At 41.6% G+C, this 24,292-nt stretch overlaps 3 protein-coding genes across 6 annotated transcripts; 2 read left to right on the forward strand and 1 right to left on the reverse strand.

Moving 5' to 3' along the window:
• Window positions 1–8,725, reverse strand: LOC100694135 (ADP-ribosylation factor-binding protein GGA1). Its single transcript, XM_019358163.2, is given in 18 exon segments — window positions 1–1,285; window positions 2,394–2,504; window positions 2,647–2,816; window positions 2,925–3,154; window positions 3,369–3,556; window positions 3,652–3,725; window positions 3,849–3,936; window positions 3,938–4,023; window positions 4,110–4,229; window positions 4,954–5,035; window positions 5,156–5,293; window positions 5,699–5,779; window positions 5,882–5,982; window positions 6,751–6,874; window positions 6,988–7,086; window positions 7,195–7,270; window positions 7,621–7,705; window positions 8,553–8,725. Coding segments are annotated over 18 exon segments (2,109 nt in total). The 5' UTR covers window positions 8,698–8,725; the 3' UTR covers window positions 1–1,174.
• Window positions 8,726–8,820: 95 nt separating this feature from the next.
• On the forward strand, window positions 8,821–17,780 carry LOC102080249 (MICAL-like protein 1). Of its 4 annotated transcripts, XM_019358159.2 has the most exons (16): window positions 8,821–10,042; window positions 10,455–10,503; window positions 10,599–10,740; window positions 10,988–11,076; window positions 11,161–11,303; window positions 12,433–12,842; window positions 12,988–13,033; window positions 13,628–13,631; window positions 13,662–14,252; window positions 14,381–14,503; window positions 14,704–14,830; window positions 14,934–15,024; window positions 15,112–15,185; window positions 16,987–17,101; window positions 17,178–17,221; window positions 17,397–17,780. In XM_019358159.2, the coding sequence occupies exons 1-16, from the start codon at window positions 9,900–9,902 to the stop codon at window positions 17,519–17,521; spliced, it is 2,316 nt and encodes a 771-aa protein (XP_019213704.1). In that variant the 5' UTR covers window positions 8,821–9,899; the 3' UTR covers window positions 17,522–17,780. The 4 variants fall into 4 exon arrangements, 3 of the variants coding, with proteins under 3 accessions (XP_019213704.1, XP_005468482.1, XP_005468483.1); XM_005468425.4 differs by having other exon boundaries at window positions 13,628–14,252; XM_005468426.4 differs by having other exon boundaries at window positions 10,991–11,076; window positions 13,628–14,252.
• Window positions 17,781–18,429: 649 nt separating this feature from the next.
• polr2f (RNA polymerase II, I and III subunit F) lies at window positions 18,430–21,743 on the forward strand. Its single transcript, XM_003443109.4, has 5 exons — window positions 18,430–18,590; window positions 18,784–18,853; window positions 18,985–19,115; window positions 20,956–21,027; window positions 21,144–21,743. The coding sequence occupies exons 1-5, from the start codon at window positions 18,571–18,573 to the stop codon at window positions 21,232–21,234; spliced, it is 384 nt and encodes a 127-aa protein (XP_003443157.1). The 5' UTR covers window positions 18,430–18,570; the 3' UTR covers window positions 21,235–21,743.
• Window positions 21,744–24,292: the final 2,549 nt, after the last annotated feature.

Raw genomic sequence — 24,292 nt, forward strand, 5'->3', positions numbered from 1 at the left:
TTTAGATCACCAAGAATAAACTTTATTTCCCCATTTTACCAGTGTTATGCTCTCACACATGTCAAATGTACATAACGGAACTGCTATATCTGGCATTTAACAAAGCAGTCTTACTGGAAATTAGTGCAGTGGAATGTGATCGGGATCCTGTGTGGGAGGAAGTGTTCAGCATGGCTGTCATGCATCGCAGATTGTAGAAACGAGCTGAACACGTCTGAGACGGACACTGTGCTCAGAGCACCGGAGTGCAGCTCAGTTTGCATATGCTCAAGTTTTCCATTTTTAATTTTTCCTAATAAATGCTTACACAACAACTCAAATCTCTAATCTCAAAATTGAACTCATACCGTATTAAAGATATGAACATATTAATACGTATCTGAATCTGCACGCCTCACATGACAAACATGTAACAGATGAGAAAAAGAAAACTGAACTTTAAATAATGTTAGAACTGCAAAATAGGCACATATGGCAGAAAATACACAGCTTTGATGTTAACAGTAAATTTTGTTCATTACACAAGATTCGAGGGGTCAGCTAGAAAAACAGAAGTGTTAAAACAATCATTCTCTGTGATCACAAAGTGCACTCAGTCAATGTGAAAGAAAAGCAATCAACGTAAACAGACACCACAACAAGTTGATTCAGTTCAGCCTCGTTTTGCAAACTTAAGAGTCGCTTTGTGTTGACGTTGGGTTTTGCAAGCACTGTGTCCCATTTTTCACCGACCGTAGCATGCTGATGTGAAGGTAAACCGCTGATAATGGATTTCGACTGCCTGAGGTGAAAAATAAAGTACACCAAATAACCTAATATGCACACAATTGTTGTAGTTTACTTCTTTTGTAGCACTGTGTTTTTAAAAAACCCCAAAAAAGGAGAAAAAAACCCAACTGCAACAACTATGAGGAGGCTGTTGCAGGTTTGTTTAAATGCAGCGACATACAGCAGACTAGACCTAGACACGTGACTTGTTATAGCAAAGCGTACGCACATTACACTGACTGCGCATGAGTGTAATCAGAGGAACACAATCAATACCAATCAAAGAAAGTACAACATGACTGCAAAGGAAAAAGGTTTCAGCAGGCCTCCAGCTCAGGAGTCAGTTTAGGGGGTGGGGGCGAGTCTGAGAGCAGAAAGTCTGTCAGGTTGTGGTTGTGTTTAAATGCTATAGGTTCCCCCATTTCTCCGGAGGCGGAAACTGTTCTAGACTGCCGCTCTCGCTGTGCTCCTGCTCTCCCATGGTGAAGGTTAATCTGTACTGTAGCTTCACTTTCTCCTGAGACACAAACACATGCAGAGAGAGGGTAAGTATGACAATTTGAATTAATGCTTTGGGACAAGAGGAATGACACAGGCTGCTTTTCCTTCCCATCAGATGACAGGATTCAAATGGACCCATTATGTTTTTCCTTATTTTCTGTCACATCTGTAGTTGTCGTTAAAAGTTTACATCCACAAAAGGGGAATGCTGTACAAAAAGAACAGTCCAAAGAAATAATTAAATGCCTAATCTTAGTGCAGGTAAACTTTTGACAACAATTGTAGAGTGTTACACTAGTTGAGTGTTAAATGGAGGAGGAAGGGAGTTAAAAGGCTTGTTTCAGACAGAGGATTAACAAACCAAACCTGATAAGATACTTATGCATTACTTCTGTGAATTATAACAAGCTGCACACACAGACACATCTGTTTTGGAAATGGAGGTGATAATACACACACCAGGTCCCCTTTAGGTCTATTGTAGGAGGGTTTTTACTGAAATCAGGCAATGTCTTAAAAAAATGTGACAAAATGTTGCAGTTTTCCAGCCACTCCTCCTCGAGACTAAAACTGACCTTAATCTGCCCAATCAACCAACAACCATTTAGTCTACTTTTAGGATCAAGTTCCTGGGGCAAAGTGCCAAGTATGGGAGGAAGGAAGGTGCTGAGGAGATATTTTTCTCCTGTCAACCTATAAAGCCTTTCTATGAGGTAATAGTTAATGCTACAATAAGTTAACTAAGTAACTAATTGTTATTTCCTGGAGAGACAGGGGTACTGTGTCAACAAACAGGAGATGCAGCTTCTCCCAGGACTTGTTCAAAGACAATGTAGCAAGCAGGATTGGTTGTACTGTAAGGGGCTCGGTTTAAAATGGGGTACAGCCCAGTGCAGAGTTGCTTTCGAGCTTGTGTTTAATTTTGCTTTCTCATTAAATTAGGTTTGGGCTTCATTTTCCTAGATCTGTAATTCTTTTTTCCAACCTTGGCCAAGATAATCAGCACTGAAAATATGCTGCACTTATCTATTGCTGAACAGTTTAAAGGCTCTTTTTTTCTGGCCTTCGCTCAGTCAGACATCACAAGGACATTTCTATCTATTCTGTGAAAAATCCTGGCCTACCTTGTTTGGGTTTGCTAGCAGCAAGATCTGTGTGACAGCAGCAGGAGGGAGGATGGGATTGAAAGCCGGGAGCTCCGTCCCTGACGGGGGCTGCAGCTTCACGGCCATCGTCTGCAGTTGATAAACGAAAAAACAACATTGGGGTTTTTTTTGCTGTTGTTGTTTTAAACTGAGACACTAAATCAGCAGCAGTGGATCTCATTTACTCCATCTGACAGAGGGGACAAAGGCCTTGAACTATATCAGTGCTGACCTTTGGAGCAGTAGTCTGGAAGTTAATGTTGGTGACAGGCGCAGGGGCTGACGAAAGCATGGAGATAATCACCACCAGAACATCGGGTCGAGACGGAGGAGAGTCGCGAGCGAAGTGAAAGAGAACCCGCAGACTGTGGCTGTCAAACACAGTTACAGGTAACAGACTACCTGCAGAAAGACAGGACACAAAGGAAATTAGTTCATCATACACCCAAAACACTCAAAACCAAACAACTTCCTTGGTATAAAACCAATAAATGATCTCGGTTTACTTACTGGGCTTAATGGATTCTAAGGGTACAAAAACGTCAGTCAGAGAAACCTCTGCAGAAGCAGCCTCAGTGTGAGAGGGAGACACATCCAGCAGTGTGGCTCTAAGGCTGGGCTGAGAGTTGGGAACAGGTGCAGGAGGTTCAGCGGTAAAAGCTGGAATTGGATTTGGAGCGACGTTTGTCCCGGTCTTGTTCTGGAGGTCTCTCAGAGTCGGTTTAGACTGCTGCTTGTCCCTTAGAGAAGAAGAATGAGCAACTCTGCATCAACTTTTGCTCTGAGCTCTTACATTATTTTGACCTGCTGTTTCCAGAAACGGTAGTTTAACCAACTCCTCACTCAATGTTGATGTTGTCCAAACTACAAAACTACAAAAGTATTATGGCCATCTAGAAGCCTTTTCCTATGAATTCAGCAAAAATGCGATCGTGCTCAAATCCTGTTAGGTACCATTTGACCTGCAGGCCCTCTGGAGGTAGAGACTGCTGCAGCAGGGTTTTTCCCAGCAGGTCCAGTTCATCCAAGGCTGAGTTCCCAGGAGTGGAGCCAGATGAAAGGGGCTGAGAGTGGGGAGGCGGATCTGGACTCAAAAGGAGACTGGGCGCTGTTGCGATATCTGTATCTATGCTGTCAGAGGACTGAAAGTTAAAAAAATAAATAAATACAAAAATGAGTACAGGAAAAAAATATGAGTGCTTCACAGATGCAATAATAGGTTTTCTCCACCGCTCACCTGGAACGAGTCCCATGCTGTGGAGTCCTCAGGCTGTGAGGCGGGGTTAGAGGTGTGTGTTCCTTCACTTAAACCTGTGTGAGGTGCAAAGTGTTGTAGTATTTAGGAACAAAAGTTTATTTCCCTCAGTTTCCATTCAGGACTCTGAGATTTAAGTTGTATACTACATATGTGTGCCGTCTGACGTGTTTTATTACCAAGTGACATGAGTTCGTCATCAAGGAGACTAATCCCCATGTCCTGGGAGGGAGGGTTGAGGCTGTCTGTGGGAGTGGGAAACTCTGGGGAAGGAAGGCGGCGACTGTGGTGACGTGTCCAATCCTGACAGATCTAGCAGCGCCGTCCCCTCCTCCTGTGAGAAATCCATCAGTACTGTTCATCCCTCACTAAAAGCTTCTTTTTAGACAGCTCATTGTAACATAATAAAATCTTTTGGCTTCTTTAGTGTTCAAAGCTACACCCACCGGTTTGTTTCTGTGTGTTTAATGTGTTGTTTCCATTTACAATCTCCCCCTTCACCTGCTGCTTGTACAGGTTGATGACTTGAGTCAGGCTGTCGTTGGCCTGCAGGATCTCCGCTGAGGAAAGATGACAAAGTGCTCATTCTTCTCACTGGATTTAATCAGAATAGCCTGGCTCTGTTAGAAAGACTGCTCATAAACTGTTGAGCCAAAAAAGAAAAAAAATTCATGTGCTAATAGAAATCATCACTTTATTTCTTTAAAAAGAATACTATGAGAGAGATTTTTTTTAGACTATCTATAGGTCACCCTTGTTCTTGAAAAATCAAGAACACTTCTCCATTCCTCTGAGATCCGACCTCACTCTCCAGGGTTGTGTTAAACAACCTGGTCAAAAGTCCACTTCTCTCTTTCCTAGACATCTCTACACCTCCACAGTTATGTCATTCTGGACCAACTCTTCATGGTTGCCCTCACTTCCTCCTCCTTCTACATTCATCAGCTCCTTAAAGTACTCCTTCGATCTTCTCAACACACTCTTCACTTGTTAATACAATTCCTCTAACCTGCTTCACACCCTTTCCAGATCGATCGCTCCGTCCAGTCAGTCGGTACAAATCTCTTTCTCATTCCACAGTGTCCAGCCTCTTATACAACTCACTACAAACATTTTCCTTTGTCCCTGCGTCTACTTTCCTCACTTTTTCTTTGGTAGCCTCTTCCTTTGAAAAATTTCCCGTACTTCCTCATTCCATCACCAAGTCTCTTGAGTGACATGACAGTGGGAAAAAAAAAGGAGCGATCTTCTATTCAGTGGCAAATGAATAATAACTAAGCTCACCCAGAGCCTCGTCGTTGTCCTCCGTGTCACTTGCCAGTCTGAACAGTGTTGGCCTCATTTTCTCACAGCGCTGATACAGGTCCTGACCACACAGCACACACACACCACGTTAAAAAATGCTTTCAATCGAGACGCCTTCAGGTTGATTTACAGTCGCGCTAAAGCTGGATCTTTTGATTTAAAGCATCTGTCTTTTTCTCACCTGTATGAGTTCAGCATTGCTCTGATCGGTGGCAGTGCTGTCGTAGTCCTGCAGAAGCTGAGTCAGTAAAGTGACGCTCTCATTTACCTCCTGAATGGCATTCACCCGCTTTGACACCTTCTCTGCACGCCTCTGATCCTAAAACCAACGAGACACAAACTCACAAACTGCACACATACGGTGTTTTGGCCAAAAGCAAGTGCACATGTAGGAAACAGTCATGAACGGACCGAAGGGTGGTGACCTGTAACACAACAAACACAGCCAGAGGCAGTAAAGCAAGAGCGCAGCAAAGTCAGGGAGAAGTCAGTTCAGGTTCGTGGATGAGAGAGTAATTCCTGTTAGACATGAAATGAGTACAAATTTACTCTGAGTCACTCTGCAAAAGACACACAAACACCCACAGGGCAATCTCCCCATTTCCTCTTTCAGTTATTGCTCCGCTGTGAGTGCACCATTTTACTCCTGTTCCTAAAAATCACACATCACTGCACCGAATGAATGTGGTGAAGAAAATAGGAAGGAAAAGGAAGGAGTGTTTACCTCTTGGACCATTTCCTTAATGAGTTTGTTGGCGGCTTTGAGGTCTTCGGGGTGCGAGCTGTTCAATAGGCGAGACAACATCTGACAAAGTAGAAAGTCAGAGTTCACATGGGGAAGAACACCAGATGCTAGTTCATCACATCTACATAACTCATTCATATATTTTAGTACAAAAGTCCTTACTTTGGATTTCTCTTCATCTTCAAAAATAGCATTCTTGGGTCTGGGTGGAGGAAGGTTGAGTAGCTTGTCAGGTGGCAGCTCAGGATCTTGTTTAACAATACCTGATTAACAAGCAGAGAACATGAAGGTGTTGAGGTATTTAAATGTGTCTAATCATTTTCATTAGTCGATTTACCTCGTCTATTACAATGTAAGGCATTCTATCCAAGTGGGCCTATTACTTTAATTTTCAGCTCCAAATGTTCAACTCTACTAGAGCATCGTCTTGATGCATTCTCAATCATCCAGGAAAGTAAATCTCCAAAAGTTGAATCTGTTCATCTGGACGTAGCGTTTTGTGGGAGAAACGTTTTGTCACTCATCCAAGTGACTTCTTCAGTCTCAGCTGACTGCAGGTTTCCACAATCTTATAAACGTGAAAAGGGAAAGACCATCTCTGAATCGAGGAGGGGGCCTAAGGGTACATCTTTCGCCATCTTACAATACTGTGATTGCAGCCATTCCCCAACTCTCTGTGAATGGTACTCATGGCCATTGATCAGTGGGTCTTGGTCAGTGGTTGTTGATCAATGGTCATGAGAATTCGCATAATTATGATTAAGGAACTGACCTCCCAGCCCATTGTTCCTTCAGTGGGCTGGTTTCAGTCATTATGCAAATGTATTGTTTATAAGATTGGGGAAACCTGCAGTCAGCTGAGACTGAAGAAGTCACTTGGATGAGTGACGAAACGTTTCTCCCACAAAACGCTACGTCCAGATGAACAGATTCAACTTTTGGAGATCTACTAGAGCATCTTCATCTTAGAGTTCAGCATATTTAATCTTTAAAAATGGGTGGGATTCATCAAATGGCAGATCGACTCTTACCTTGTTTTTTCAGCATTTGATAAGCGTCTGAAATCTTGGCTTCATCTGGTAACGCCAAAGTCCAGCTATAGATCAACTCCAAAACTTTTTTTTTAACTGGCTCAGGGGAGCGTGTTCCAAGGTACTAAATTGGAGATGAAACCCAAATCATTTGCACAGAAAAGCTCAAAAACGAGAGAGAAGGAAAAAAAAAAACGCATCGAAGAGGCACAGACACAAAGAGACCCAAAGTCCTACCTTGGGAGAAACCACTTTGATGAGTTCATTGAGAAAACGGAATTTGCCCACTTCACTGTGAAACCTTTTCCCGCAGTTTTTCATACAACTCTCCAGGACCTTGAAATTGAAGGGTAGAAAAAAAAAAAAAAATCTAAAAAATGGCAAAAGCTCAAACTAAAGCATCTGAAAATAACTGAACGGATCCTGGTTCTGATCTGAACTTACAAGTAATGCCTGCATGGCCTCCCACTCTTGTGGAGACTGGATCTTGTGGGCCAGGAGCCTGGTGGCCAGCTGCGGTCTATGAACATGTCACAATTTTGTTTTAGTGGTTTTATTTAAAATAAATGATGCATAAAATTATTCAAAATTGTAAAATGACTGCTGACAAAAACTCTTTCCTAAACAAACAAACAAAAATAAAAATCTGTGCTCAATAAGATTTCTATTACCCTTGCCGTTTTCAAAAACAACTAGAAAGTGGCATAATATATGTGTTGATATAACTACAGTTACCAATGTTGTAGAAGAAAAACTGTCCTTTTGTAGAAAAGATGAATATATCTCTGAAGACATGATCACAAGGCTCAGTAAGACTATAATTATGTAATGATGTGTAAATAATGTCTTGGCCCCGGGGCCAGCTCTTACCCCTCCAACTCATTGTTGAGCTGGTCACAGAAGGCATGGATGCTACTCCAGTCTGTGTCTCTGTTTAGTGGATTTGTGGCTCTGTCTGAAATGGGATATCACATAAAAAAAATGTATAAATGTTACTAACCTTTCTGCATCTTATTATTCTTGATGTTTAAATGCTTATGTTTTGGGATTTGGTTACTGCGAGTTGTTATAATGTCCTAGTATCTTCCTTCAGTTAATTACACCCATATAAAACTAATGAAATACAAGCACAGCGATACAGCCTAAATATAGCCGCCAAAATGCCTCTAAAACGCTTCTCTGTGGCAGTTTAAGTAAACATTACAAGCTTTATTAATCATTTTTGGACGTTTATGCTATGTTCATAAATGAACTACAAGTATTTAATATACTGGCCACAGAGTGCATGATGTCTTTCACTAAACATAAGGTTGCTTTGTCGAAATATAATGTACAAAACTTGGACTAAGCATGCTAGAAGTGTATCCCAGCATGTCATCAAGCAGACTACATGGGACAGGTGCTAACAGAGTGTAAGGTTAGCTAGCTTGCTGTCGACAGTCACAGTCGTGTCACAGTGTCTTCTCGAGCTTTTCCACGAAGTCACAGGTTTGCTTTAATCACAGTCTACCCTATGTGAATGCAAATTCTGGGTCCCACGATCTTGCCCCCAGCATCCCGGTTTAGCTATAGAGCCGTAAAACCAAAGCCAGCATGTCTGTGCTGTGTTGACAGCTGGAAGGCAGAGCTCCGCAGCTAGGTTAGCATCCTGGGTGTTACGGCGGGGTCCGAGTCCCCTCTAACGGGACAAGCGCAGTTACGGTGAGCTTGCAGCTCATCTACAACAACTCACGGATAGTAACTTGTCAGTGTCGGGGTCCCCGGACAACACGGGCGCAGGAGAATAAGTTCAAAACACTCACTGATACGTGACTCCAAACTCTCTGCATCGGGAGGCGCAGCCATCACTGCGAGATTTATGTGGTGCCTCGATCTCGCGAGAAGTGGACGGACACGTAGAAAACAGAGTTGAGTTACATAGAAAGCACTAGGATATTTGTAATACATCAAGTAAAGGATCTATCTCATTTGTATTACATTTATTTTATACATATATATATAGGTATATAGTAAGTAAAATTAATAATATTTGGTATGTGGTATGCAATACATAATTCTGACTATATCAAATAATTAATATATTAAAATATTGCTCTATTTGACATCAAAACGTCCGTTAAAACACAAGAAATCAAAATTTTTATTTATGAATGAGATTACAAAGTCTATTTGCATAATAGATCAAAGTTTTCTTTTAAATATTTTTTATGATTTGAAAACGAATAACCTTTCTAGTAAAGTAATTTTCATAGGACAAAGAGCTCGTGAGCAGAACATACCGGAAGTTGCGTTCCTTCAAACCAAAACATTAAAAAAAAAAACAAATAAGCCTAACCTTTCACTCAGATGTTTGTTTATTTATTTATTTACGTTAGGTTTACCCACTTTTTTCTCTCTTACCTTCTTGATATTTTTTTACAATACCAACTCATGTAACTGAGTATCTGTTTGTGGTCCGAGACTAAGGAAAGCTTCTCTTCATTAAAAAATTGGAAAAAAAAAATAGTAAAAATGGATTGAAATAAGAAAAAAGGCACGGCCAGTTTTGAATCGGTCTGTCAAGTTTGCACCCGGACAATAAACTTATAATTACAAACCTTTTCTTCCTAATTATAGAGAGGCGGCAAGAATAGCTCTGTGTCTCCCTCCAGCGGCAGCTATTAGGGATTTAATCAATTGTGGAGCACAACTGCAGCGCTAATAACGGGACTAAAATATCGGGATTAAAATATCAGCCCTGTGTAACAGACTAGAGGTCTGGCAGTGTTTCTCCAACAGTTTGCTTCAGTTCAGGGGCTCGGTGCAGCTTTGCGGTGGAGGAAACAGCATCGAGCTGTTGCGAGTGAGAGACTTGTGGTCGTGGTTTGAAACGCTGTAGCAATGCGCGGTCGCTTTACTTGCCTTTGTTTATATTTGACAAAAACAACACGAAAGGGGGGGAAAACATAAACTTCCTTCCTTCCTGCTCTTGCTGCTTCGCCACCACGACTTGCAAGTCTGGCCGCAGAGAAATAGTTGCAAAGGTAGATGCTTTGCTTCCTGTTTCCTCCGAAAAAAAGCCAGACCTGCACCACTTGTATCTGATCTCTCCGACTCTGACACGGTGCCATGTTCTGCTCCCTGTCCACTTGTGAAAAGTCGCACGAGAAATGGCATCACCGAGGGTTTTGCTGGAGTGGTGCCGCGTCACATGCGCCACTTATCCCGACGTGGAAATAACAAACATGTCAACCTCATTCACAGATGGACTGGCGTTCTGTGCTATCATCCACAAACACCGCCCCGACCTCATGTGAGTAATGCCATATGTTAACAGAGCTGTCATGGCTGTGCGGAGTGAAGTGTGCCGTGCTTCTGACTTTCTGATTCCTGTTTACCCCTGTTTGTTGTTGGCTTGAGTTTTAACTGTAAGGCACCGTTTAATCAGAAGCAGAGCGGCTCGTGTGAACTTTGATTAATCTGCTGTCATTTTCCTGATCTGCATCTCTTTTTAACCCTTTTTTGTCCAGTCTTATTGGACTGAAATCGGTTAATTTGGTTTCTTTGATCATCTGAGCTCTGATCTTTTAATGCTTTTTGCTTCTATTGTATTTAGAAAAGTGCATCATGTAGTTAATCATCAACTTTGTCGCTCCTTTACTGTTTGTTTTTTGTTTGTTTTTTGCTTTTTATTGAATCTCTCCAATTTCTTCACTTTACTCCAGAGACTTCAGATCCCTCTCCAAAGATAATGGTTATGAAAATAACAAGCTGGTGAGTTTCTGATTGGAAACCAGAACGAAAGCATCCCGCATCTTTGTTTCGGTTTATTCACTTTCATTCCCTGTTTTTCGCCTGTGGGCCTGCAGGCGTTTGAGATTGCAGAAACAAAGCTGGGTATCCCTGCCTTCCTGCATCCGAAGGATATGGTTTCCACCAAGGCGCCCGATCGTTTAAGCGTCATCTCCTACCTTGCTCAGTACTACTGCTTCTTCAATGGGAAATCTTCGGGTGCGTTGAAGATAATCTGCCTGTTGTATTAGCCCTTAATTTTATGTCGATGTTGTTTTTATAGATACTAGCATAAATCTTCAGGCTGAGGTTTACTGTCCTGCTCAAACGTATACAGTTGAATTAATATTTTGGATGCAGTGCTATCCCTCACTCTTCAGGTCAGGTGAATGAAATCAGACTGGCCCGTGCTCAAAGAAACACAGTGCATGCACGGTCATTTGCATATCTTATCTTGACTTTACAGCAGGTCCGGCCAAATTGTGGTCATCGCACGGCACTTCCTCACACAGCCTCTCGAAGAGCAAAACTTACAATCATCCAAAGCGCATGAAGGTGAATTCTCACAGGGTATTTTGGTTCTGATTTAGTCATCTCTGTGGTTGTCACTTGAGCGACTGGTTTCTCTTCTGTTTTCAGAGCTTGACTGATAGCAAAACCAGTCGAGAGGAAAATGTTTCTGATGCGAGGCCGCAGACTGTGTGCAGTTTGTGTTTGAAGCCCGTGCACCTGATACAGAGGCATTTGATAGATGGAAACGTTTACCACCGCAGCTGTTTCAGGTAACAGGAGGTCACAATGCTGTGCAAAAGTGTTGAGCCACCTCTAGGTTTCTTTATATTTTGTTTCCAAGGAGCCAGACTTCCTTGTCACTTTTTAAAAGTGGTCTTGAGCAATAGTTTTCCAGAGTTTCTGAAAGTCTTTTGGAGTTCTTTGGTCATTGGCTGCTTTTTCACTCATTTTTAGTAAAGTCCTTGTAGCTGTTTTTCTTTTTTCTTTTTTGTTTTGTTTTTTAATTTCTTGGTTAAACTGCTCAACACTGGCCTATGAGTCATTCCAGCATAAAAAATCCACCCAAATTAACGGATAAAACAGTGTTGTGTTTGCACATCACAGACTACTTGGTGAAGAACCAGTTTTAAATTGTATATTTAGGCACTTTGTTACTAGCATTCTGTGGCAAAAGTACATCATTATTTCCCATTTATTTAGCTGAATCTACCAACAACAACAAAATGCCAAAGATAGAAAAGTTTGCAGGCATGAAATAGTATTTTTGCACAGTTTAGAAAGAGCTATTAGTTGAAAACTAGACATATCTCGGCATGGTGTGCAGTACGTTTGAGGAAACTGGACAGGTGGGTGACATAAAAAAGACATTTAAAGACCCAATAAACTATCTAAAAGCCATGGACTTCAGAAATGGGGAAAAAATCCATCCACCTGAAACAAGATCTGAGACATGCGTTTGGACCTTCGGTTGCTCCATCTAATGCTCCGTAAAGCTTCATCACAAATGGTCTCAGTGGACGAGTGGCTGTCAAGAAGCCATTCTTAAGGAAGGATAGAAAAACAAACAATAGAACACTAACAGTCATGGATTGGCCTCCCCAGAGCCTGGAGCTCAACATTATTGAAGCAGTGTGGGATCATCTTGTCAGAGAACTGAACAAAAGGCAGAAACATCGAAAGAAGAGCTTTGAATGTCCTCGAGAAAGCCTGGAGAACTATTCCTGTTTGCACATGTTTCAATAAATCTCACTGCCTGTTTCCCACTTTCCTAGCTAAATATAAAGAAATAAGATCAGGTTCCATTCTTTTGAAAAGTACTGTAATACATTAATATCTGTTCATATTTGACACCCTTGATTTAGTAGATCTGATAGATTTAGATTTCTCTCTGTATTTCAGGTGCAAAGTGTGCCACGCAACTCTTTTACCACAGTCTTACACACAGGGAAGTGACGCTGGCTCCTTGATCTGCACTTACCATGCGACAAACAGTAAAGGTACTCATGTCGACGTCAGCGGGCAAACTGGATCTCAAAGTAAACTTCAGACAGTTTGTTATTCTCTGGGTGGACAGCCGATCACCAGCGTCCCTAATTACACAAAGAAAATAGAGTCACAGGGCACACCGGGTTGCAAGACAGCAGAAACAGGCGGGACAGAAAGGAAGGAGGAGAACAGAGAAAATCCCCGTGTAGAAGTGATAGATGGAAGGACTCGTCCTGTTCCAGCACCAAGGCGGATTTCTGCAGGCCCTGTTCCTGCAGCCAGGATCAGAAGTTCGCAGACTGTAAATAGCTCCCCTGCTGCAGGTAAACGGGCACACTTATTTTCTTGTAGCTGTTCAGTGGTAATTATTACATTCTTGCTTTCTGCATGTATTCTGGTCGTACATCTGTTTCTCTGTTAAGACATAATCATTATGTGTTTAGGTTTCCTCACTCTTTCTCTCTGCAGGTAGTTTATCCAGTCAAAGCAAATGTGCAGCCAGTCCGCCTCAAGTGTAAGTGTGACAAAAACAACCTGTTCATCACTTCCCTTTGGCGCGCACTTGTCTTTTCTTATGCATCTTTTCTGATTTGTATCTAATTATTTATTAAATGCTGAAGAACCAATTGTCACATCTCTGCCAATAACAATATGAACCCAGACCTGATTTAATATTAGCCAGGGTGCTTTTCAAGGTTCTCATCTTGGAGCTCTTTAACATTTTGGGAAAGAAGAGGAAGTTCCAGGAGGCTAAATCGAGCAAGCAGTGAGCGTTAGTGTGGCCAAATTAGTCAAAGTTTGCACTGACCAGAATTTGATGACATCACAAACGCTCTTGGCTTACGATCTAAAAACAACTACAATAGAGGGGCTTAAACAGATGACCTTGAAGGGGAGATGGGCCAAATTTAAATCGGATGTTTTCTTCTTTTTGTGGCCAAAGTCAACAGGCTTAACAGCACATCGTGTGTTTTGAAATATATATGCAAAGTTTCTGTGGTGGAATTCAAATAAGTAAAAGAAAATGCCCATTCATAAAATGGGACAAGAGAAAAGGTCTTAATAACTGACTTTCTTCCCTGTGTTTTTATTTTCCAATACTCTATAGCACCAGCTCAGTCAGCGCTAGATCTAAAATGAAAAGCAGCCATCCATGGATGCCCCTCGTGCATCCGGGACCCTGGACACAGCTGCCTCCAGCTCCAGCTCCACTTCCCACTTTTCGATCTAAATCTGCTTCTAACTTAGAGGGGTCGTCCAACAGATCCAAAGTTCCTGCTTCAAATCCTTTTGAAGATGAGGAGGAGGACAACTCTCAAAGAGAGGCTGCTAAAACTGAGTCTGAAGACCAAAATAAGCCTTTATTGGGAGCTACCCAATCAGAGGGCCGCACCTTGGCATCGCAGGAGGCTGAAGAAAAAACAGCTCTCCCACAGAACAGCCCGGATCTCAGAGAGGGTGGTGAAGTTGCAGAACTTGACCCAGTAAAAGAAGTGACTGGAGATACTAACACAGAGAGAACTTGTGGTGAAGGAGGTGGAGATGGTGGTAAGATTGCTCCGTCAGATGTGACAGAAGCAGCACGTCCGTGTCCCATTCCTGCTTCAAGACAGAGTCGCATTTTACCCAGAAGTCTCTCTGTGCCAGCCATTGCGTCTGATCGCTCTGACCCTCGTTCTGCACCTGTCGGTCAAACAGAGACAGATGAAGCTGCCACATCGTGGCAAAGTAAGGTACGACAAGAGATCAGAGTTAACCAATAAAGACCAAACATAACACACATCTTCATGTTCTACCAGAGGACAATCTCACATGGCGTTTCTTACAGTTTTCCATTTTATATATATTTTTTTATTTTCAGCCTTCCTGTGAAAAAGATCCTAAGGCTCAAAGACCCACATTATCCAAATCAAATACCATTCAGGACCTCTCACCTTGTCGGGGCCCCGCACCTGGCCATGGATTCCCACTCATCAAGAGAAAGGTACAGCAGCTGGATTTAGAACAAACTCAAAGGTCTCAAACTCTAATTCTGAGTCATTTCTAGATGTGCCTTTGTGTCATGTACATGCAGACTCATCATTAACACGAGACGTTTTGAGCAAACTGAGTAGTTTACCCAGAATAACAAGGTTTAGTCACTTTGTGCATTTTTTTGTGTGTGTGTGAATTATTGCTTGACAGGTGCAGACAGATCAGTGCACTTCCCCAGAAGAGCTGCAGGTGCAGATGAGAGAAGTGGATCAACATCTGGAGACACTGGAGGGAAAAGGAGTGGAACTGGAGAGGAACCTGAGAGGCTGCAAAAATGGTTCGTCCTAAATAAAATCATTTATTGGCACAAAATCCTCGATATTGTGAAGCCGCTTTGAGTAAATGCCAATAAATTGACGCTCCCTGCTTTTTTATTTCAGATAAACAGGAGGAACAAATGCTAATGCAGTGGTTCTCTCTTATCCACGAGCGGCATGTTCTGATGTGCCACGACACGGAGCTGGTTCATCTGTAAGCGTTTTTTCACTTGTGCGGCTTTTCTTTTTTTTTTCTTGTTTTCTGAGCATCGTAAACACCTGTGTAATTTCTATTTCTCAGGACAAAGCAGAAAAACCTGGAGGACAGGCAGACCGACGTGGAGTACGAACTCCGGTGTCTCTTTAATAAACCTGGTTAGTATGTAGCTCTGTGCATCGTTCGGTCACTTTTATCAGCAACTGTATTTGACATTAACGGGAATTACTGATCTCCATAGTCAAGGGGAATTACCGGGGGTGCTTGTAAATAATTCAGGGATCAATAGTCTTTCATCCAAGGTTCTGTAGGCGTGTTGAAAGGTCTTTAGCAGAAATTTGACATAACTGCCATCAGATTTTTGCGTGTCAGGGGTGATTTGTAACAGCATGGCTGCAACGGTGAAAAGGAATGTTTACAAGCTGAGACCTGCTGTGACATGGTTCAGAGACATAGTTAGAGGGGCTGAGATATCTAAACATGTAGAATCTTTATGATCATGTAAGAAAAGTACAGTGAAATTGTATGGAGTCCTATTCAGTGCACAGAAGGCAATCTAACAATCTCAATCTGTGTGTGTTTAAATGTGTCTGTGTGTATCATTATTATTAGACTGTTGTTCACTGCTGAAGAGTACTGGTTGCGCGGGTTAGTGAGAGGAGGGAAATTCTTCAGTGTACATTAGTTCTGGGAGATGTGCTGTTTTTCCAGTCTGTTTGTCTTGTTCCAACTGCACCGCCTCCCTGAGGGTAACAGCTGGAATGTGTGATGTGCCCATCAGGATACTGTGGGCTTTACTGTGGCACCAGGACCTGTAGAGGTCCTCTAAAGCACAGTCGATGATTTTCCTGGCTGCGCTGATGACCCTCTGGAGTGTTTCCTGAGCAGCGCAGCTTGCAAACCACACTGGGAAACCGTTCCGCCTGTACACTTTGAGCTCCTTGGCTAGGGAATTGTTTTTCAGGAAACCTCTGGAAGTGAAGTCGCCACTGTGCCGTCTTGATCAGCACAGTTGTGTAGGTTTTCCAGGTTAAATCATCATCCAGATGCAGCCGCAGAAACTTCAGTCAGAGACCCTCTCCACACAGTCCCTGCTGATGTGATAGGCTAAGGGTCTGTTTCTCCAGAAGTCCATTGTTTCCTTAGTTTTTGTGGTGTTGAGGAGCTGTTTGTTTTTCCACAGAGAGGACAAAGACTGATGCTCTAAGAAGACGACCACAGACGAGATTCATAGATGTAGTGAAGGAAGACATGCAGAGTGTTGATGAGGCAGATGAGACACTGTGGTGACTGCAGCTGGAAAGAAGAATAGTTGATGATCCTAAAAGAAGGAAAGAAGACCCAGTTAAACAAATGTGGCATAGTAATAGACTTGGTCATTTTCTTTTTGTGGAAAGTGATCCAATTTTGGGCACTGTGAGGGAGCAGAGTCTGAGATTTCACTAACCTTTGTTCCTTTGTGACCTCCCGCACTACAACACGCCCACTGCTGTGGAGGGTAACAATGCTCCAGCATTTCCTCCATTTGAAAACTCACTACTGTAAGTCTAGACTGGTGGAAGTCCAAACAGTTTAGAGATGGTTTTGTGAACTTTTCAAGCCTGATGAGAAACAGAAACACCAACTCACATTTGATTGTCAAGTCTGTCACTGAAAACACTTGTTTCTAATCACATATTTGAATTACCAGTTAATCTTAGAGGGTCACATACTTTTGCCATTCTCAGACTGGTAAGTAATACTGGATCCTGGCATGCTTTTTGAGGCTAAATGGTGCAACAAGAACAAGAAACACTACAAGAAGGCTCTGAGTTGGCTCTTAAAAGGCACTGAGATGAATTAATATGTTTCTATAAGAATATTGTTGCTATCCTATCAGTGGAATCCAATGAAGATCGCTGATTTATTAAATGAAATCTTATTGTGTTGAACTTTCATTGTCATCATCTGCACACACAGACAAGAACTGGAGTCAGGAGGATCGAGATAAAGAGAAGAAGCTGATGGATGAGCTGGTCACCATCATTGAACAGAGGAACCACATCATCAGCAGCCTGGATCAGGACAGACAGAGGTACTTAAGGAAAAAAATAAATTATGCTTTTGCATTTGTAAATTTTATGTGAGTACAACTTTGTTTTTCTGATTAGGGAGAGAGAAAATAACGTGCTTTGGGAAGATATAATGAATAAAGGTAAGATAACGAGTCTTCTAATAAAAGCTCTTTGGTACTGTTTTGTATCTTCTGTTTTTTTTTTCTGTATAACGAAGGCAGAAAGAAATGGATTCGCTGGATTACAAATAATGCTCTATGTCAATGTTTGCTTACTGCTTAATGTTTGTTTTGCTGCTCTTCCATCTCTTCTCAGACTTCCAGAAAGAAGGATTAAAAGAGCTAACGAAGTCAAAAAAAGATTTCAAGCCCACAAAAGTACTTAAAATCCTGAACCACAAAGAAGAAAGCACAAAGAACTCTGTGGACAAAAAGAGTTGAAGAAGTGTCAGAAGTTCTCATTGTTCATCTGTGAACAGTATGAAATATGCACTTATTAAGTACATGCTTACTAATTGTGTGTTAAAGCCCAGCTCAGTAACATCACCAAACAAAATGTATTGTTCTCAGGCGGCACGATGTATACATTATTATTAATGTGCTTTTTCACTCTAAAAATTGTCAGTATCTTATTTTTTATGATATTGTATCACATACTTGTGTTTTTTTTAAGTGTGAAATAAATCTTCTCATATGTTAAGTACTGTCTGTAGTGCATTTGAATTCATCAAAAAACAGACAAAAAATACTTTATATATACGCACAATGTGCCTGTTAACACAGCAGTAATGTAGGATTATGTCCATTCTCAATTTTGCAGTCTTTTTTTCTTCAATATGATTTTAAGTAAAAGGAAAATAATAAAGAGGAGAGGCTGAAAATACTTGGTGACTCAAAATATGAGTCTTAATTTTTCGTTCTAGAAGATCTTATTCTGAAAGGTTGTTTGACGTCTGAACATTAACGAAAAAACTGGGCCACAACGGGCACTGTGGAGATTCCCAGCTAACATGTTGGCTGTCAAGTCTAAACGAAGCCCAGGCTAAATGGCATTTAAGCAGCTGCATTTATGTTAACAAAGAAAATTATCTATTTCTCATAGTTTCAAAAAGAATGTTTTCCTAAGTAAAATTAGAGGTCATAAAAAGCTACAGGCTCATTGACGCCACTCAAAAATAAAGAGAAACAGAAATACCGCTCGTACGACAAATGGCGAATTTTATTTATTTATTTTAATTACAACAATCAACGTTTTTGTTGTTTGTTTTTTGGGATTTAAAAACAATAAATAAATATAATTTTACTGGAGTACAAGTGGAAAGGAAAAACAAAAGTTCCTTTTCCTCTCTTTCATCCGGAATATTTTCCAGCGCACCAAACCACCGGAAGTTTAAGCTTCGTAGCGTTCATGTGGGTCCGTGTTAACAACAAAGTGTGTTGACTTTCTTCTACCGTTTGAGTAATTTTATACGTAAACTTTAGGTTAAAACATGTCCGACAACGAAGATAAGTAAGTAATGATGACACTTTAATGAAATTCATATTAAAATGCTTGTTTCTTTATTATAAGTTGGCGCGAACTAACATTGTAGCTAACGCGGTTAGCCACACTGCTAACTGCTTTGTATAAACTCATTGACAATTTGCTGTCTTTAGAATCCATTTATTGTCTTTAAAAACAAAACTTTGTGTCAAATTTGCAGCTTCGATGATGGAGATTTTGATGATGCCGAGGAGGATGAGGGATTAGATGATCTCGAAAACGTGGAAGACGTAAGTTGATGACTCTCTTAACTGGACAGCACAGACACTGCTTTGCTTTTGTTGTTTGTCGTCAGTTTTATTTTTAGCACTACTGATTGCCTTTGTATCATGTTTATTGTTGGTTGTTTTCTGGTGAACAGGATGACCAGGAGAACGTGCAGATCCTGCCCGCGGGAGAGGGCCAACAGGCAAACCAGAAGAGGATCACAACTCCGTACATGACCAAATACGAGAGGGCCAGAGTGCTGGGGACACGAGCCCTCCAGATAGCGTGAGTGTTTCTTCATCGTCATTTACAGCTTCCACATGTAAATGAAATTTGTCCTCCCGCAACAGACAAGACAATAACCTATCTTTAAGAATAAGTCTTAAAAAATAATTAATAGAGAATATGAAAAAAAACAAGACACATTGAAAACTGAGCAGGGCAAAACAGTGCAAGCGCAACCACTGACGTATGGAGTTCACCAATCCTCCAGCCTCTGGGAAGAAGCTGCATTTGAGCCTTGTGACCTATGGCCTTGGTACTCTGCTGGGTGGGTGGGTTCCCTCATGATCCAAGGCACTACTACTGCACCTGCTGAGACAAATGTCCTCAATGGAAGGGAGAGGAGATGAGGTTGCTGCACAGCTGACATTACTTTCTGCAGTAACTTCCTGTCAGCAGTAGACCACTTCCTGTTCAAGGTGGTGATAAAGAAAGTAATTGTACTCTCCACCACACACCTGCTGCCAGCACTGGGCTGTTAAGGCAGGCCTGCCTCATGGTTAGGTTTAAGGTTAATCATGCTGGAGGTGTTAACGTTCCACGTCCGACTGATACAGAGGTTATGTTTCCCACACCAGTCTCCCGATCTTCCTGACAACCTGACATAGGAGTTTCCACTTTTGTGTTTATGAGAGCGAAGTGTACAACACTCTGTGTGATGCAGAGCAGTTCTTCCTGTAGGTGTACTGATAAGCATAGTGTTGTTCTTTATGTTGACAGCTGCTCAAAGCATTTCATAACTATCAGAGTGAGTTGTACGGCACCACAGTCGGTGAGAGTGAGATGTTGAAAATATTCGTCCACACTTTTTTGGTCCTTTTGTCAAGTTTTGTCATAGAATATAGATCTATGCTGAAGAGTAATGTAAAAGAGTACTGCAGTGTAGTACACCGGTATAGTACACTGTGTTACTTTGTCTTTTGTAGGAGCAAAGGTAAGGATCATGAATAATTGAGTGAAGCTGGTGCATTTAATGTCATGTTAATATAAAGTTAATTAGCACCAGAAATATCAGTTTACCTGTGATTAGAGTTCATGTTTTATAGATGATAGTTGGATTCAGGTGAGCACCTTCTGATCTTAACCTTAGGTGTGTACTACAAAGTGAGATTAATGGGTTAGCAAGGTAAGACGAGGCTAAGCGTTTTCAGTGTCACAAAGATGGCTTTTCTTTGACCTGGCCAGATCACCACAGTAAATTATGCTAAACACACAGCCTGGTCAGCAGCATGTTATGGTTAAAGTTTTAGTTTAAAATCATTCAGAAGTGGCACATTTTCACTGATTTTTTTATTTCCAGTAGGCTGTAAATGTGATATAGATTCTCTGCTGAAGTGAGATGTTTTGTAAATGCTACCTGTAGAACTTAAAAATGTCTCTGATGCTCACTTGACCCATTCTGCACTAAAGGAGAGTCAAATATCGTGTCGGACGCCACCTTTCTTATATGTGAACACACAAAGAGCCTGACTTAACAAAAACAGTTCTGTGATGACACCTACCATCTCTGACTGGGGTTTTAGGTTTTGTCAAGCCAGATAGCTAGGTTTTCCCTGCACTATGTTGAACTTCATTTGTAGTATATGCCTCTCATTTACCTTCTATAAACCTTTCCAAATTAATAAAAAAGAGAAAGGAAACTCTGCGGCACAAAGTAAAGCACGATCAAAAATGACTTGCTTCCTCTTAAAGCACTTGGACCTGTCACTGATTAACCCAGACTTCCTTAAATACTAACCCTCAATTACCCAAAAGAAGAAGATATGGTGTTTGTAGACTGAGCATTGAAAAAAGGCTCCAACACTGTAATGATGTGGTTTACCTGCTGACTTGTCTCCAACAGGATGTGTGCTCCAGTTATGGTGGAGCTGGAGGGAGAAACAGACCCGTTGCAGATAGCTATGAAAGAACTAAAGTAAGCCATCATTTTCTTTGATGACTTTATGTCATTTCTCTTTTTATGTGTGAGTGACATTATTTAAAGAGCAGGTGACTGTAACAGTATCTCTGTCTTTTTGTCCTCACCGACAGGAGCAGAAAGATCCCCATCATCATCCGCAGGTACCTTCCCGATGGGAGTTACGAGGACTGGGGTTGCGACGAGCTCATCATAACTGATTAAACATCTTATGAAGAAGTCTACGCTGACAGATCAGCCTAAGCTGCTTCACAGCCACCATCCTAACTGGTTTGACAGCTACACAAACCCAGTGGAGGAGTGTCCTTCACGCCCACTCCCAGATCCAGTCGCCGTATTTCTCTGGTGACTGTATACATGAGTTGTACTGCCTAGGACTACTTAAAGACTCAAAATAGTGCAAAACAAATTATTATGTTGTTTATAGGTCATAATCCTGTGAACTTACTTATTGTTTTCCCCTCTAATTATTTGTTTAGTGTTCATCACAACCCACCTCATTTTTTTCTTCTTTCTTTTATCTGGTACACACCGATCTCGTTGTTTTAGCAGCTGCAATGCTTCTAAGAGCCACAAGGGGGAGCTATATCTCAGTCAAACACTTAAGTTTTATAAAAGAATTGTGTATTATGAGGTATTTGTGTTTTTGAAAAGAGGTGATTGTAGTGAAATTACAGTTTTATTGTTATAAATAAAGATTTTTGTATAAAGAGTTTCTGATTTGTTACTTACACTATGAAATGTCAACAGAGGTTTACAATGAGGGTGAAGTTACTCTCTAGGTTCATAACTCATAAGGACTTAGGAATCCTAATGCAACAAGCAGTAATACAGTAATGTGTGCATTTAGACTGGAGCATTTGCAGGAGTGTGATTAGCTGCCTTTATAGTCGATAACAATAAGAATCCTCACTTCTGACAGTGGATGTAGATGTTTACACGGAGAAGGATTGTCACTGTCATGATGCATGGTGTGTGTGGCTCCCCCCGCCCCACTCCATAAACAGAAAGCAGCCAAACAGTCAGTGTATTGTTTTAGGAGAAATGGGTTGTTGCCCGGGCAGAGAGACGGCGAGTGAATGCGGGAAGACGGAGTGAGAAAGTTTGTGAGAAAGCGGATTAACAGATTTGTTGTAGGAGACGGTGTGTGATGATACTGTAGTAAATAGGCGAGTGGATTATATGTTGCTTGTGTGTGTGTTTGTGTGAGCTCCGTGACATGTATGTAAAGACAAACTGATTTATAAGTAAAAAAATGCAGCTGGTAACAAAACTGATTAAGAAACTCATCTTTTTTCTTCTGTAGCCGACTTGAAGCAAAGGCGTGTCGGTCACTGTGAGCTCTGAGCATCAGCAGGCAGGAGCCAGTTGGCGCTGGCATCAGTAATTATGTGTAAAATGTGTGAAAAACTGCTTTAATCTATGAGCCTTTTGATTGGAGGAGACGGCGCCTCGGGGTGATGCTGCGCTTCTTTCATGGGCTGGAGAGGGTGGCTCATGTGATGCTCACCAGCAGCAACCACAGGGAGGCCACTATCAGGTCGCCTTGAAACTCCAGCAGAGGGAATGACTACAATCTCCCGAAACCTTCACTGGATCAGGAACTTCCACCTCCTACGTGATTTGTTTGTCATTTGTCTGATTTGTTTTTCAGTCCTTTACAACATGATTTCTCTTATTGCCTTCCTAGATATACGCTGACTGGCCACTGTATTAGGTACACTTGTTCACCTGCTCATTATCACAAATATTTAATCAGCCAATCACATGCCAGCAACTCATTACGTTCAGGCTTGTAGACGTGGTGAAGATGACCTGCTGGAGTTCAAACTGAGCTTCAGAATGAGGGTGAAAGGTGATGTAAGTGACTTTGAATGAGGCGTGGTTGTTGGATGTTGGCGTCAGACAGGCTGGTCTGAGTATTTCAGAAACTGTTGATCTGCTGGGATTTTCCCACACACCCATCTCTAGGGGATACAGAGGAGAATGGCCAGACTTCTGCAAGCTGATAGGAATGTGGCAAAAGCTAAAAAAACACTTATTAACCAACTAAAGTCTGAATGCACACCAGAAGACCACACCTGTGCCACTCCTGTCAGCTTAGAAGAGGAAACTGAGGCTACAATTTGCACAGCTCACCAAAAGTGTTTCCTGATTTCTGCTGTGATATTCTGATGGGATGATCAGAATTTGTTATAATACAATAAAATAAAAAGAACATTTAAAATAGATGATGTAATGGCATGGTGGTTATTTTCTTTGCAACTTTTAGGCCCCTTTGAGCACTGAGCAAAGCCTACCTGAGTATTGTTGCTGACCATGTCCTTTCCTTTGTGGATGGAGATAAAAGGATCGACTTGTTATCATGACAGGATAACATACCATGTCAGAAAGCTCAAATCATCTCGATGGTTTCTGAGTTCACTTAACTTAATTGGCCTCCTCAGTCAACAGATCACCATCCAGTATAGCTTCGTTTAGTGGTGAAACAGGAGATTCACATTATGCATGTGCAGCTGACAAATCTGCAGCAGCTGTGTGATGCTGTCATGTCAACATGGACCAGAATCTCAGAGGAAGATCTCAGGAAGGTCCAACCCTGTACTAACAAAGTGAACTGCATTTTGCTTCCTTTGATCAACAGCAGTGATCATCTCATAGCTGCAACACAACTGAGAGTCTCATCTCTCTTTCTTTCACCTGTTGCACCCACGCAAACCTTCATTTGATTCTCTATAAGTGATTTTTCATACTTGATCAGTAGATTGGATTATCACAGGCTGATCTATTACTGCATTCTGGAGTTTCTCCTCTGATTCTTCGCTTGCGTTTGTCAACTTGGTCGTATCAGCACAAAGCCTTTGTTCTATTTTATTTTTTCATGGATCATCAGAGCGGAGCGTGCCACCTCCTTTCACATCTCAGGCGAAGGAGATTCTGAACAGAATGTGCTCAGCTAACGTTTCAGTGCATCAGCATGGCTGCGAGAATTCAAATGAAGCCTTTTGAGCAGTATCTCATCAGTCACCTGTCTGACACCTGCTCTGACATTCACTTGACACAAAATCCCATAACTCTGCCTATATCTTCTCCTTTTCATTATTTGAATCCCATTTCAGCTCCTGTCTGATTTTTTTTTGTACTAGGATGGGGTGAATGTTGGGGACGCTTAGAGGGTAGTGAGGGTTGCTGGGTCTCTGCATGGAGCGTAAGAATTCCTTTGTATCCTGCTGAAGCTGCAGGCCAGGCAGTTATGGGTACA

This window comes from Oreochromis niloticus, linkage group LG4 (assembly GCF_001858045.2).
Source record: "Oreochromis niloticus isolate F11D_XX linkage group LG4, O_niloticus_UMD_NMBU, whole genome shotgun sequence".
NCBI lineage: Eukaryota > Metazoa > Chordata > Actinopteri > Cichliformes > Cichlidae > Oreochromis > Oreochromis niloticus.

Bases quoted from the DNA above. Each gene is read 5' to 3' on its own strand.
- LOC102080249 (XM_005468425.4), top strand. From the start codon at position 9,900: ATGGCATCACCGAGGGTTTTGCTGGAGTGGTGCCGCGTCACATGCGCC. The intron at 14,504-14,703 runs GTACAGCAGCTG...ATTGCTTGACAG, and splicing joins TCCCACTCATCAAGAGAAAG to GTGCAGACAGATCAGTGCAC. The intron at 15,186-16,986 runs GTTAGTATGTAG...CTGCACACACAG, and splicing joins GTGTCTCTTTAATAAACCTG to ACAAGAACTGGAGTCAGGAG.
- polr2f (XM_003443109.4), top strand. From the start codon at position 18,571: ATGTCCGACAACGAAGATAA. The intron at 19,116-20,955 runs GTGAGTGTTTCT...TGTCTCCAACAG, and splicing joins ACACGAGCCCTCCAGATAGC to GATGTGTGCTCCAGTTATGG. The intron at 21,028-21,143 runs GTAAGCCATCAT...CCTCACCGACAG, and splicing joins ATAGCTATGAAAGAACTAAA to GAGCAGAAAGATCCCCATCA.